At 39.7% G+C, this 16156-nt stretch overlaps 1 protein-coding gene across 6 annotated transcripts in view; it reads right to left on the bottom strand.

The window, feature by feature from the left end:
- Positions 1 to 16156, bottom strand: part of depdc5 (DEP domain containing 5, GATOR1 subcomplex subunit) — a 62445-nt gene that overhangs the window by 16247 nt on the left and 30042 nt on the right. For 3 of the 6 annotated variants that reach the window (XM_036595162.1, XM_036595163.1, XM_036595165.1), the window contains exons 26-35: positions 14257 to 14440; positions 10902 to 11062; positions 10325 to 10445; positions 9162 to 9329; positions 8756 to 8987; positions 8076 to 8209; positions 7284 to 7398; positions 4028 to 4090; positions 868 to 998; positions 683 to 757 (exon numbers count right to left, since the gene is read on the bottom strand). In XM_036595162.1, coding sequence (XP_036451055.1) covers positions 683 to 757; positions 868 to 998; positions 4028 to 4090; positions 7284 to 7398; positions 8076 to 8209; positions 8756 to 8987; positions 9162 to 9329; positions 10325 to 10445; positions 10902 to 11062; positions 14257 to 14440 — 1384 coding nt within the window. Of the gene's footprint in view, positions 1 to 682; positions 758 to 867; positions 999 to 4027; positions 4091 to 7283; positions 7399 to 8075; positions 8210 to 8755; positions 8988 to 9161; positions 9330 to 10324; positions 10446 to 10901; positions 11063 to 14256; positions 16060 to 16156 lie in introns of those variants that run through there. The other 3 variants (XM_036595164.1, XM_036595166.1, XM_036595167.1) reach the window with 3 other exon arrangements.

The raw sequence follows: 16156 nt of genomic DNA, 5'->3' as shown, positions 1-16156 counted from the left end.
TGACGTGCACATCTGTGAAGGCACCATTAATGCTGAACGATACATACATCCAGACGACGTCTTTTTTAGGGAAGGCCTTGCTTGTTTCAGCAAGACAAGGTCAAACCACATTCTGCACGTATTACAACACCATGGCCCTGCATTAAAAATGTCCGGATGCTAAACTGGCCAGACTGCAGTCCAGACCTTTCATCCACTGAAAACATTTAGCACATTATGAAATGAAAAATACGACAAAGGAGACGCCGAACTTATGAGCAGCTAAAATCCTATGTTGAGCAAAAATGGGAAAACATTTCACTTTCAAAACTACAGCAGTTGGTTTCCTCAGCTCCCAAATGCTTACAGAGTGTTGTTAAAAGAAGAAGTGATGAAACCCAGTAGTAAACATGCCCCCGTCCCACCTTTTTGGAACATACTGTTGGCGTCAAATTTGTTAGTTTACACACCTCGCAATGTACAGCCGTATAGCCCCTGCCTTGCACATTTTTTCTGTTTCCAGTGCTGGTTCAACTCAATAAGATTTGTGCAGGATATGGCTGTTTGGAATTGCATTTTTGTTGTTATAGCCTTCTATCATAAGGAGGATATACAGGGCTAGTCTGGATATTCTACAGCTCTGCAAAGAAGTGTGACAATTTGCTGTGATGAGAAAGTTTCTTCTAAACACAAAGACTCTTACGTTGGGTGTCTGATGGCCTCCAGGATCTCCAGCAGTGTGGAGGAGGATGACAGACTCAGACTGCCCTGCTGACCTCTGCAGAAAAATGATTCAGATTCACAATTATTAGCAGTCATTAAACCTAGTAACTAAAAATACAATTGTATTTATAATTTTCTCCTTATTGATCCCTTCTCCCTGTTTACCCTGAGTCTGTAGCAGTGCCTGATGCTGCCTCTCCTGTGCCTGTGCCGCCCCAAGCTGTTCCCAGTTGGTTCCCTCCTTTGTCCATTAACCCAGAATCAGCAGGATTGGCTGTCAGAGGCTCAGTAGGGATCTTCAGGAGTCAATCAGAGAGATAGATATACTTTCACTACACCAACATGTGATGTTACATGTGTGGTACCAAAAAACACACATTTTACTTGCATGCAAGAAAACACATAGGTGTGTAAAAGGGCATCTATTTCACTACGCAAGTGGAACATGCAGATGTGTTATGGATAAGCACCAATAATAATCACAACACTGACTACACACACCACATTTTCCACACCTCAGCACTACTGTACTTTGGGGAAAAATAAAAGGTATGCTATGTTGTCAATGTGGTTAATATGTTTATGATTTTATATACAGTACTGTGCAAATATTTAGGCACTTGAGAAAATTAGAATTAAAAAGCTGTTTATCTGGGCAGTAACTGCTTATTTCCTCAGAAAAACAGTAATACTGTAATAAATACAAACATCAATAATACAGTAAGTACTGATTCTGTGCATGTTAATGTGTTGGCTTGACCATTTGCAAACCTCTCCTCAAGGAAGCGCTGCATTATTTGTAGTTTTGATCCAGTACCTGGTTTAGTAAATCAGTGCTCCATTATATTAAATCAAGTGTGCTGCTGATGAAAGAGAATGTGATGGCTGGAGGCGTCCAGGAGAAATCTGGAACCGAACTAGCCCACAAGATAACTACCTTTATTTAAAAAATAAGAAATTGTTTTTACTTTACTGAATTTATCTTTATTTGCATTGATTCTAATTATATGCAGTGTTTTTTTACAAGCAAACACACAGTTATGGCCAAGAATAAAAATGTAAACTATGTGCTTAGGTGCTTTTGGACAGTACTGTATGTATATGAATATAAAAAAAAAATAGAGGAAAAAACCTAAGAAAATTCTTGAAAGTGGTATATAATTCTGTTTTGGAACAAAAACCCTTACTGTTGCTGTAAGAACAATACCTTGTATCTCCAAAACTTTCTTAACATTTACTGTAAGTTAATAAACATATTTATAAAACGTCATTGAATTTTTTCACACAATGTAAAGCTGTTACTTTTAAACCATGTCAAAAACCGAAAAACGACAAAAATTGAGACTCATGGTTTCGTTCCGACAGCAAATATTGTGTGTGTATATAAATATATACAAATATGTATACATACACACACACACACACACACACATGAAGAACAGGGTAAAAGGGGTCTAACAAAGAATGCAGAGAAACAGATGGACTACAGTCTGTAATTGTAGAACTACAAAGTGCTTCTATATGGTAAGTGGAGCTGATAAAATGGGGGGGAGGTGTTTTTTATAGACACACTATATGTCCAAAAGTATTCCAACCAAAGCATTGACCAATAGAATGGGATGCTCTGGAGCAGCTTCCCATGAGCCTAAGATCACCATGCCCAACGCCAAGGGCTAGAGAGGTATAAAGCCCCCCAGCATTGGGCTGTGAAGCTTTGAAACCATGTTCTCAGGAGTGATGGGATGATTACGGCTGAAAGATTAATCGTTTTTGTATGAAAATCACAATATGAAAGCTGCCATTTTAATTATAGCTAATAAGTGGGAATATTTGACCTAATAGCACAGAAATGTCTATAGATTAGTTAAACCAATCCAAAGCAACCACACAACCAAAAATAGAACCAAAATTGACTGGCCATCAGGTTCACTACATCTAGCGCTTGAGTCTACAGCCTGAAAAAGTTAATATTCTGGCTTTTTTGGTCAGAAAAAACAGGTCTGGATCTTAATTTATACAAAATAGTCACATGTTAAGTTGCAGCCACAGCACTGGTCTGAGAGAATGCAATTAGATATCTTCCCCAAATCTTTCAACCCTGAGCTGGCGTGGCATTTGTGATCCAAAATATCAGTACCTGATCTCACTAATGCTCCTGTGGCAGACAGCAATCAAATCCTCACAGCAATGTTTTGATATCTAGTGTAAAGTCTTTCCAGAAGAGTAGAGGCTGTTACTGCAGCAAAGGGAGGCAAACTCCCCAATAATACTCTTCATTCCAAAAGAAATGCTGGATGAGCAAGTGTACATAAACCTTTGGACATATAATGCAGACGCATGGAGAATCCAGTTAATACGTTTAGGGCACTACTGTGTGTGAAAACCAGACCATGCAGAAACACACACATATACATACAGACACGAGACATGCGCGCACACACAGCACACATGGGCCCAATCCCATTTCACCCCTTATCCCTACCACTTAGCCCTTAGCCCTCGTTCACGTTTGTGCCTTCACGTCTAGGGGTAGGGTGTCCTGATTCTTGTTAAGATAGAGGGGGAGGGCGAAGTGTTAGGGCTACATGACCCTCCAAACTGAGGTTTTTCAGAGGCACAATCCAAACAGAGTGTTATGAGGAAAAAAAGAAAAACTGGCAAGATGGCTGCACAAGTGACTAAAGAAACCCAAAAATGTGAGTATTTTCTCTGTTAAATATCACAATAACTACTGTATTATCTTAAAGTTTAATGTGTTTCAATGTATTAAGGTCATTTTCTCCATAACAAGCTAAAAAAAAAAAATCGCTAGTATGCTGATGTCCTGATAGATAGCTAGCTTCCTGTTCCACCTTAAATAGTGCAGCAGTTCCGATGCCTGAGACGAGCAGAATGTAACTGCTGCTCCATTTAAGGTGGAATGGGAAAATGTGAACAAAAAGCTGGCGAATAACTGAGTTCAGCTTCATGTCACTCAAGAATCAGGGGTGGGTGATTATAAATAATTATCACATCCCCCCTCTTTGAAGGCATATGATGCCCTGAATTTAACTGAAGACCAGCAGTGAGGTTGAGGCTGGACTTTACCCTCCTCTGCTATCACTGGCAGGGTCACCTACAGAGCACCGCTACTAGCCTGTTAATGAAGTAATGTTCTTTTTACTTGAGGGTCCCATTTCATAGGGGAAGATTTCAAGCACTACCCCTTCTAACTCAGTTTCAAGGGGCAAAGTGACACTTGAAAACATGGGGTAGGGGTAAAATAAGAAATGGGATGGGGCTATGGAAGGGAAGGAAGGAAGGGGGAGAGAGAGAGATTACTGACCTGAGAGTGAGAGAGGTAGGAGGAGCGAGGGCTACGAATAAAATCCAACATGAAGCCAGCATCCTGTCAGCATACAGAGGGAAAGATCCCAGACCAGAGAGCGCGAGAGACAAAAAGAAAGAAAGAAAGAAAGAGAGAAAGGACCCCAGAAGGTTGAACATGGCTGGAAGGGAATGAAAGTGATTTATCCTGAGCTCACTGTCTGTATGGCTCCAGCACAGAACAGTTTAGTGTTTTACTTTTGTCTGCTCTAATACACCTGATTCTACAGAAACCCTGTGGGGCAAAATGAAAACAAAAACTACATCTCCACTACACCTATTTTAACTAACACACCAAAAACAGCCTGAAAAATATTTCTAGCATCACTTGTACAGTTTCAGACATCGAAAGCTTTGGAGAAAAAACACTGTACACTCATCCTGCAGTATTAACAACAGCTAACAGCACGTTACACCAGCAGAGGGCGGCTGAAAAAAATTCACTAGGGAGCTAACTGGCTAGGAATTAGCATGACATACCCGCTTTTACCACAAATCAGTTCAACAGAACGCAGGTCCAGATCCAACTTCAGAACCAGACATCCTACAGTTACTGGTAAATCAAACTGTTCCATGTTTTTTTTCCATAAACATTGATTATAACTGCTCTGGAAGAAATCGTTAGCTTATTAAGTCTGACAGTAGGAGATCGTTTATGATAGTTTCATGCTGTTCCAGCACATTTGGTTAACGTTAGCTAAGGTCTCTTTATTGTATGTAGCACACTGTAATGGCTCACAGACCACAGTACAGCTATTACCCTAATTTGTCTTAGCAAGCTGGCTAGCTGAATTTCTCATACTGTTCAAAAAATGTTACACAGGCAGAGAAAAAATAAATAAAAGGGGAACTCAGTAATGCACTTTCAATTTATTTTTTTCCATCTTACCCTTCAGAGCTTCTGTATGATTTACTACACAAAGATCAGAACCTTTGGTACAACAAAACAGGAACTGTGCCTTTTTCCAATAGCCACTGATCTAGTGCTGAAGGTTTCAGCTTTAAGAGTTTCGCATCTGCTCAAGATCGGTACTAAGGCAGTTCAATTCCAGAAATTTTAGAGTTGACTCCATTTTAAGTCACAGGAATTAATGGAGTCAATCCAAGAGTCGACCCCCCACAACAAATTCAACTACAAAAACTAATAAACAGAGAAGAATATCTGGCAAAAAATAAAGAGTACAATCCCGTTTCACCCCTCACCCCTACTGCTTTCCCCTACACCTCAGTTTTGCGTGTTTACACCTTGGGGTAAGGTGTCCAAATTCTTGCTGAGACCCCTGTAGGGCAAAGTGTTAGGGCTACATGGCCCTCCAAACTGAGTGTTATGCAGGGAAAAAAAAGAACAACCGTTGCAACAACAATTTAGCAGAATGAGTTGTGCTCTAATTGTCACTTCTGACAGATAAAAATATACCTGATTCTGCATTTGTGAGAGCAGAAAAGCACACTATATTATTTCCTCCCAGCACAGCTCAACCAAAAGCTTTGTGTGACTCTGCACATGAGTCTGAGTAAATGTAGACATTTTTATGAGTGAGTGCAGAACAGTGCGGTACTGTTTCATATCAGCCAGTAAGTTAAACTAGCCAAAAATATAGCTAATTAGCTAAATCAGATACTTTAGATTGGTTATTATGAGGGTTCCAGTTATCTCTCAAGCAGGTGGAAAATGGGTTAGAACTAAAACTGTAAGTTCCACTGGTTCTTGTTCGGGGCAGTTTTTGTTTTAAATTGTGCAGTGGAAAAACAGTGAGCGCATTTGCACACACTTAATGATCCGATAACTGCAAAAAATCAGATTTTGTCAGTAATCCGATCAACTTGCATGCACTTTAGTAATCAGATAATGTGAAACTCCGGGTTTACATGAGTCAGTCAGTAATCGGATTTCTGCTCTGCAACGAGCCAATAAACGCACAGAAGAAGACGTGATGTAAACGTAACATAATACTCAAACTTCATACCACAGAATTTTTTTTCTTCTGAAAATATGAACATACATCATCTAGAAGATGAAGAATGTTTAAATCCTTCATTTTGTCGAGAATGTAGTCGGTTTCAATGTCACTCCAAAAGTGTTTTGCTGCATCTCGCAACAACACTCCTTGATCATTTCTGACACAGCAGACAGTTCCACACATGCACAGACTCAGAAATCTGAAAGAAATCAGAGTAAGAGTTTACATACACTGAGATTTCTTAATCAGATTTCTAGGAGTATGGTGTTTACATGACCATTTGAATAATCAGATAACTTCAGAAATCCAATTATGATCAGATTATTGAGTGCATGTAAACACACTTAGTGTTACAGTACTACGTGTGCTGATAATTCGCTGATTAACTTTTCACAAGAACTGACCAAAATGAGAACCAAAAGAATTTACGGTTCTAGTTTATTTTCCACCAGCTGAGAGACAGCTTGAAACATCTTGATAACTGCAATTAAGAATTTTCCTTTTCGTTAATTTTATGCCACTTGAAAGTGTCTAATTTGGCTGATTACCTTGTCAGTCAGCTTAACTTACTGGCTGACATGAAACAATATAATATACTCTTCTGTGGAGGGGGATTAACTTCATAACTAGATTATGCCATCTTAAAAAATTCTTTAAAGTCTAAAAACAGAAGTCAATACATCAACATACCATTCTAGTTTACACTCTGGTGCTCTTATTGGGGATGTTATAGTTCTTGGTGACTTTATCTTCACGTGGAGGAGTAAAAAATGCTAAATTGTCATTTCAGTTGTAAGTGTTACTAAAGACAGCAGTGAACACATGCTTAGGTCCTGTTGGTACTGATCTTGAGCAGCAACCACAAACTATAAAACCTTCAGCACAGGACCGAAGGTCAATGGAAAAAGCACTGTTCCAGTTTTCTGGTGCCAAAGTTCTGAATGTTAGTGTGTATTGGAGCGCAGCTGATGGTGCAGTTCTGTGGCCGTTTGTGAATCACCAGTGTTTATGGGCAAAGAAAGATCAGGATTAGAAACAAGAGGCAAACAAAGCATCCAGCACACGCAAAAAAACAGAAAAAAAAAACAAATCTGAAATCATAGAAACTAAACATCATTCAAAAAGAAAAAGCCAAAACCAAAACTGTCCAAAAACAAGGAGACGAAAAGGAACCCCATGTACCCCCACCAAACATGCACAAAAGCCCATGTTCTCTCTCTTCCGCTCTCCACCTGTCTTTCTGAGAGCTCTCACCTTCCGGGGGCTGTCTACGTAAGCAGTTGCCACGGCAACGGAGGCAGCTTCACTGAAGGGCGCCGTTACTTTCCCCACTGCCGCATGCTGAGAGGCAATCTGCTCCTCCTGAGATCTACAAAATGAGAGAGAGAGAGAGAGAGAGAGAGAGAGAGAGAGAGACAGAGAGAGAGAGAGAGAGAGAGAGAGAGAGAGAGAGAGAGAGAGAGAGAGAGAGAGAGAGGAGGATAGATGAATGGATAGGACGGGAGTAGAGTTTTAGAAAGAAAGAAAGAAATGGTATGAAACAGGAATTATAAATAGAATGTTTTCAGTTTGTGGTCAATTGGAGAGCTGAAGAATGATTCACATCATAGACCTCACCCTCCCAGGTGGGTAAATATCATAACATAATAGAAAACCTACAGCGTGTGATAGAACTGGGAACAACACTAGTGTACTACAACAGCATACTGAGACTGACAAGGGTACACAATTTAGATTACAGAAAAAAATAACTGTAATATAATAATGTTTAATATTTAATATTAGGCTCCAGCGATGTTACGTTAGTGGCAGTTTGTAAAGATGGCTCCCAGCTTGGTATAACCGTGTGCTAGGGGGAGATCTAACTAACACGTGGGAATTCACAATAATAAAACTGGGCAAAAAAAATTGCCATATTTACACCTTACATTTTGTTAGTGTGAGGGTAAATAAAACATTTTATCCTGTTTGGTGGACAGTGTGTCCTGGAGAGATGTCTGTGCTGCACCTTTTCGAAGTGAATGTTTGTGTTCAGATGAGCCTTACTTGTGTGTCTGGTCAAGCTCCAGCAAGGTGGAGAGAGCTGAAGCTCCTTTCTTGCCCAGCGGAGGCGCTATAGGCTCCGGAGAATAAGCAGAGAGAGGCCCTGTGACCTGAAGCCCCTTCATAGCAGCTCCTTTCTACAAACACGACAACAACAATAAAAACAGAGGGTCAGACTGATAGAATATCTTAGACTATCTTACTGGAGAGCTTCTCTTTCTGACAGATAACTGTCCAGCAGGAGAAGTGAGGCGGTAAAAAATGACAAAGGTTAACCAAGCTGGCGCTTTAGCTAACCAGCTCGACCAAAGGCCAGCAAAGTAGGCTACTGAATTAAACTCCAAGGAGAAACTCTCATCAGCCTCTGTTTATTGGTGGTGGTTCCGTGGGCGTTTCCCCCCCCATAAGCAGAATAGCAAAGGGAAGGGTCACAGTATTGGGATGGGTTTTGTTGTTAAATAAGGCTTGAAGAGACGGATGCATTTACACTTTAACATCTGGCTTAAATGCGTCTCCTGCGGTGGTTTGAGCGCATTTTAATCTGTGTGTTTACCCCGGCATTTTTTGTGGATGATCTTTGTCCAGATATAAGCCTGATAATTCTGATTCTGAATGATGTTTCTCTGTACTTTTTCCACCCCTGATTCTATTCTCCAGATTCTCTGGACTTTCCTCGAACTCACCCGGATGATGCGGTCGGATCGATGGCGTCGGCGGATCCTGTTCAGTCCCTCCAGGAAGCGGATGAATCCGTCCAGCAGAGCCCAGTCTCCTGCTGCCCCAGAGCCGTCCCGCGCCGCCCCTGGCCCATCACCGTAAACATCCCAGTGGCCTTCGCCGTCTGCCACTCGCCTGGCTCCCCCTGCAGGCAGTAGCAGGAAACGCGTCCGCCAGAACTTCAGCGAGTCAATGAGGCTGCGGAGAGTGATCGGTAAAAAAAAGAAAATAATAATCAGCACCATATTTAACAGATTTTATAATGCATGGCATTTGTCCATGGTTATAGATAACAATGCGTCATAGAGTGTAAGAAAGATTGTTTATTGGTAATATTGGTAATATTTTGCAAGAATGAGTTATCTGGTGTACCTGAAGTCCTCAGAGCCGGCAGAGCAGATGTACTGATCCAGATAGTTCCATTTATACTCCTCCAGCCGCTCGTGACTGAACTCCACCCAGCAGGGGACGAAATGGCCTTCTGCATGAGGAGGGCAGAGGCTGTAGCTGTACTGGATCTGAGTGGACTCGTATGGATACCTGCCACACAGACAACACAGAAAAACACGCACATACACAGTACTCACAACAGCAGTTTATACCACCAGCATCATCAGGTCAGTTACGCGCTTAAAAATGATGTTACTCCAAAGGTTCTTTAGTAAAGAAAATGGTTCTATATATAACCATCAACACTCAAAGACCCTTTGCATCATGAAAGGGATCTTCTATTATTATAAGCTTGGCATCGTAACAATAGAAGAACCCTTCTTGGTGCTATACAGAATCCTTTTCAAAAATGTTTTACATAGAATCATATTCAACACATTCTTCATCAACCTGAAGAACCATTTCACGATGCAAAGAACACTTTAATCATGCAAAGGGTTATTTGAGTGTTCATGGTTCTATATAGAACCATTTTCTTTACTATAAAACCCCTGAAGAACCACCATTTTTAAGTGTGTAGGAGTTGTGAAAGAATTACAATGAATCATTTCACATTAAAACTGAATGACTTTGTTTACATCTCAGTGATTGAACTCTGTGAAAATCGGTGAAATTCCACTTTAAATTAAATGGCTGTGAACATGTTATGCTGCTGACAAATTGACTTAAAACTGGCTGTAAACTAATTTTTACTGTTACATTTTAAAAAATAATATTTTGGCCTGTGAGGACATTTGATTTGCCCTGCCAATATCTGAGTGATATTGGCACTGCATACAAAGAAGTTGTATGCAGTATAAAATATGTCTGTTCTTTCACTGTGTGAGGACACAGTGAAAGAACAGACATATTTTATACTGCATACAACTTCTTATTACTCTTATCTTAAAATCTTATTCTTATTTTCATTAAATTCTCATTCTGAAGATTTTTTTAAGTATATTACTAACAAAGTGCAGTGTAATTTGAAAATGACTTGATTTTGTCCCTCAAGCCACTACAAAATATGTACTTTGGCCGTGAAAAAGTTTGTGCATCCCTGTGCTAAACAAATCCACATGCATGTTTGTTACTGTGATACTGACTTGGGCAGGTAGCGAGTCACGGTGATGATTTTGTCCTTCAGGCAGACTTTATGGAAGGTCCGACCCATACTGAGCCAAAACAAGCTCTCCTCTTCCTCTGCCTTCCTCCGAGACACCAACCCTAAGAGCGAGAGAGAGAGAGAAAGAGAAGAGAAGAGAAGGGAAGGGAAGGGAAGGGCAGGGAAGGGCAGGGCAGGGAAGGTAGGGGCAGAGCAGCGAAGGGAAGGGCAGAGAAGAGAAGAGAAGAGAGAGAGAGAGACAGAGAGATGTCAGTCTGTGTCTGCAGTGCTACCCTTTCAGCATAAAAGGGGCAAAGGAGTGATGCAACAAATGATGCAAACAGATGGACTACAATCTGTAATTGTACAACTAAAAAGTGCACCTGCAGTGAGTGGGAAACAAGAATTCAGACACGTTTGCTGTTGTTATTTAATATACTTTCAGTGTATTTATCCACTTCACATTTATAATTATAATTTTAAGCAAGCTCTTTATGTGCGGAGAAAGAAGGTCGTGTATATGATCACTATATAAGAACACCAACAGTGAAGTATGAAGGTAGAAGTATAGGGTTTACCTCTGGAGTAGAGCGGGCTGCTGCTAAGAGGCGGGGCCACAGTGGGCGGGGCTTTCCTGCTGTTGGGCTGGACGATGATCTGGTAGCCCTGCATCAGCCTCTGACAGATAAACTCCTCAAACACACGTGGAGCGGTCATTATGGGGGCTTCATCATCACGCCTAACACACAAAACACAGACAGTAGCTATGCAGTAAAACATCCTTTTTCTTATTTTTTTTTCCCCTCAATACAAGCATGGATAAATACACGTATGACACTGACATCTAAATTATTCATGTAAAATGTATTACGTGTATCATAATGTAATATAATATGTACCATCACAACCTTCTGCTCCTTTAGAGAAAGTCTAAAGCCTATTCTTTTTTATTTAATATCATACTTCTTGTATTTATACAGTATGAGTACTGTAGTAATACTCTTATTTCTTTGTTAAGTTATAGAAATAAAAGCTAAAATCTCGAAATGCCCAATGGAAAAGTGTACGATCAGATTTTGTTTTTCCTCTGTGCTATCTAGATAGATACAGCCAAGCGAACCCATTGGTTAGGACTTCAGGAGCTGAACTAAAGGCCTTACACATTAGACACTTTGCAAACTGGTCATTTATCTGTTCTGTGTCTTATATGTGGTTGTGTTTCAGGGGTTTAGTTTAATGTGTTTTGTAATAAAGAATTTTTTAAATGTTGCCTTGTGATTTTATTTTTGTCTATTTGAGAAGTATTGTTTATTTTAATATTGACATCAACCTGCTCAGGGATTGCAGATCAAAATGAATCACTTCAATCCATCATGTTTTGATTTACAGTGGGACCAGTTTTAGAGAAATAACATCACTTTAGGCCTCTGGAAGTTCTAGATATGTCACTGACTATGAATACGAGTCATACACTAACCATGTCCCAGCTAGTTCTTAGTAATGGAAAACAGTATCAGCAGCTCTATGCCAGGACTCTTTACTGGAGGAGTCACTGTAAAACTGACACAAGGTAAAATATATGTTAATTTTTGTTAAAAGCTTCAAATAAAACGTGAAATATTTTTACATGCTTCAAATGTCAGTTTTTTATTCTAGAACAGTCCAAAAAGTTAACCCCATCAGCTTAGCAATAACATATTATAAATCCCATAAGGGTGCTAGCAGAAAGTAAAATAGAGATGTTTCTTTTTATCATTTATCGAGTTCTGACATGTATGGTTTGAACTAAAGGCACAGCTGTAACAGTCACGGTTCCCCACTGAGTACGTATAATAGGTATAAAATCATCTTTTTTTATTTCTGAATATACAAATAAAGTAACAGAGCAACCAACACAAAAAGAAAAAAGGAGAGAAAACTGAAAGTGTTTACAGCATTCAGAAGGTTTTGTATTGTCTGTTGGGTTTTTCTTGGTACAGAAAAAAAGCTTCCTCTAATATAAGCATGAATAATGCATTCATGTGTATAAGACCTTTTGTATGCGTTTTATCTATGTACAAAAATCTATGGACAAAGTGAATGGGGACCAGCAAAGAGGGAATATAGAAAAAGTTCAGAGCTTTCAGATGGTAGTTTTTCTTTATGTGTGCTGAGCTCTGTTCAGCTGAGTCACGCTGAAACTCTGTAAATGGGACAGCAGGTCCTGTAAGGTCAAAGTGATGAAAGACTGGATTGTAGAGACTGTATTGTATTGTGTGAAAAAAAAGTGTGTGTCTTTGTGACTAGACTGAAGCAGTTTTAAATCCCACCAAGTAAGAACCAGTGTGTTTGCATGGTCTTAGCAGTAGTCATAGTAGCGGGCATTGGGCCAAAAAATTCTATCACTGTATAAGTAAGATTTTTGATGGTTTTAGCATACATCACAATTCAGTGTATTCATGTATATTTTGGACGCTTAGGTAAACTTATTTTTGTAAATTAACAATAGCTTATTATTTTTCCGTTCACTTTTAATAGGTGCCATATTTAACAACTGAAGTGAATCTAAAATATTTGTATTGTGCAAAACAGGTGAGTGCACGAAAGTACACAGCAGGAAGAAACAGGGCTGAATGCTGTTTTACGGCCAAATTTCCCAGGTAATTTGTTTTCTATATGCATTCCTAACCGACCAGTGCTTTGGACATACTAGCACACTATATATTAGTGTGTGTATTTGCTTGTATTAGCTGATTAGTGGACATATTATCTGAATAGTGGATTTATTTCCAGCCAAGAAGATATTAGCAGACTAACAGATTTATTTGCAGACTAGATGGTACATTAGAAGGCAGAATACTGAATATATCAATCAACAGGAATATACTAGCCAACTGCTACATATACTACAAGACATGTGGATATATTGGCCTATTACCAGATATATTAGTCTACAAGCAAACTTATTAGTCAACTAGTCAATAAGTGATGTGTGATTATGGTAACTAACTAATGGACATATCGGCTGACTACCAAACATCTCAGGCAGCTTCTGTATATATTAGCTGACTAGTGGATATACTAGCTGAGCAGTGGAAATATGACCTGACTAGTGGATATATCAGCTGATCAGTGGATATATTAGTGAGCTAGTGAATTAGCTAACTAGTGGACATCTCAGTAAACTAAGCTGTATTTAGTAAACTACTTCATATATTGGTCATCTAGTGGATATATTAGCTAATTAGTGGATATATCAACTGACTACTGGAACTCTCAGTTAACTTATTTTTCCTATCATCTGGCTAGAGGATATATTAGCTAACTACTGGATAATATTAATGTTAACTGACTAATGTTTTATTGGCGAGCTATTGCAGAGGTTAGCTAACTAGTAGACATCTCACTCAACCAGGTTATACTAATATTAACTAATGTATATTGCTATTGTCGGAAGAAAACTTTTTATCTCCATTTTTGATGTTTTCCAGTTTTTGTCATAATTTGAAAAGACCTGTTGCCCTTTACATTGTATCTGAATTGCATGATGAATGGACTAAAAGAAACAACCCCAAATTACTTGAAAAAAAAGTCTGGTTCCATTGACTTACATTAACAGTAAAGTAGGTTTTTTCCTTCTCCTGTAATGTTATCATTTTGAGGTTTTCTTCTGATAATAGCAATATATATTAGCTGACTACTGAACATAGTCAACTAGTGGATATATTAGCTGAGTAGTCTCAATCTCAATCAACTAGTTTATTTATTAATTGATTTATTGTCCAGTAGCTGGCTAATGTATCATGTTAGCTAACTAGCAGATATATCAGTCAATCACTAGCTGACTGATGGATACATTAGCAATCTAGTGGACATTTTAGCTGACTAGTGGCTATCAGACTACTTGACTCCTCCTAGACTCCTGCTACCCAATGCAAACCTCAGTGTTCATACCTTTCCAGGTCAGTGTGGGGCAGCAGGTCATAGCAGCCCTCTGTGTAGTCGTTCTGCAGTGTCTGACGGTCAGGGAAGTAGTCGGTGGTCAGAGGGAGGCAGGCGGGTGTGGTCAGAGACTTCCAGTCCACCCCGACCGTACAACAGAAACTAGGCACTGTTGGGGGTGCAGACAGCAGCAGGGCTTCAGGGGCACACACCCACACCCACACACACAGAGCCACACATATCCACATCCACACACACCCGCACCCAGACATCCGCACCCACACCCGCATCCACACACGCATCCACATCCACACAATGCCCCATTGCCCACACACACACACAACCCCCAACAAACCGTGTACATAAATCCCATTCACACATAATGCCCAACAGGCAGGAAAAGAGCAAAGAAGGGGAAAGAAAGAGGAGGAGGTCAGAATTAAAAAAAGAGAGAGAGAAAGATCAGACCACACACAAGAGGAACAGGTTCATCAGAGAGGGAGAATAACACAAAGAAACAAGACAAGAAAAGAGAGAGAGACAGAAACAGAGAGAGAGAGCAGGAAGAGAAAAAGGAGAGCGTTACTGTCATTGTCTTCATTGTATCTGATGCTGCTGCTGTTGATGCTAGTGCAGTCTATAGCGTGCTCAATTAATCATGCAGTCCTTTGGGGATTAGAGGGAAATCTGTGTGTTACAGGGTGCAGTAAACACAAGTGAATTACACACACACACGCACACACACACACCAGAGATCAAAAATATGGTCCTCGTACATCATGCAGAACAGTGCAGTGATCTGTGAGTGGAGAAACTGAGCGGGGTAATTAACTGGTGATTAAATGGAGATTAACTTGCGATCTTAAAGAAATATTGGGGCAGTGAGAGTGAAATATAAAAAAGTGAGGGTCAATCCATCTGAAATCACCCAAGGCGTCTCGACTGACCATCTCAGGTTTGCTTCATACATTTAAAAGATACATTTCTGTCTTTTGTATAATGTGGGGTATGTGACACTTGAATAAATGCAATTGGCCTCAACACACCAAATTCATGTTTAACACAGTTGTTAATTTTAAAAAGTTATTTTTAATGATATACTTTAATGATCTCAATGGCTGAAACGTTTATTAATATAAGACAAACATTTACATATGACCGTATATATTTACCCTAAGGATTTTAATCAAGCCATTAAACGGTGAACATCTCTGTTTCTGTTCTGTTAGTAAAAACACATCATAATTAACCCCTGAAAAGTTCATGCTTCTAGCATCAAAAGCGCTAAAGTAATGATTAATCAAAGCTTTTCCGAGGCACTCATTTTGAGGCAGATATTAAGGTGACGCCCACTTTTAAAAGTCTCTGCATCTCCAAAAGAGATGAAGATACAAGCTTAAAATTTTGTACATTATTTCCTGAAAGTATAAAGGCAATTCTAAGGTGATCAGTCAAGAATTTCTTTCTCAAAACCTGGTGATCTGAGGTGGATTTTTCCCTGTTAGAAAAAGTGCTTAAAGAAATTGGACGCTTAAAAAGATTTCTTAAATGGCTAGAAAGAGTGGAAAATCCCAATAAGAAGACTAAAGGACAGGGAGAACCAACAGCGACAGATCTAATCTTGAGGGGGGGTAACTTTTACTCATCAAACTTTCACCCCAGACTCCACCAAGAATGCCAGGGAAACTTGTCAAAGGTTCCTGAAGAACCATACAAGAACCATCTAGTACCTTCTGGACAAAAAAGGAAGAGTAGTTCCCACTCAAACACCCAAGATGGGGAATAGCTGTCTGTAATCAGAGGCCTGAGAGGACGCTGGAAGTGTTGACAAGGGCAGATGAAGGAAGTTCCAAAAGATCATACACACACTCTGCTCCCCCAGAACATCGTTTCAGTGCATCTCTACACCAAC

This window comes from Colossoma macropomum, unplaced genomic scaffold, assembly GCF_904425465.1.
Source record: "Colossoma macropomum unplaced genomic scaffold, Colossoma_macropomum, whole genome shotgun sequence".
Taxonomy (NCBI): Eukaryota; Metazoa; Chordata; class Actinopteri; order Characiformes; family Serrasalmidae; genus Colossoma; species Colossoma macropomum.
The sequence above is the reverse complement of the archived record's forward strand: the minus strand, read 5'-3'. Positions and strand labels throughout refer to the sequence as shown.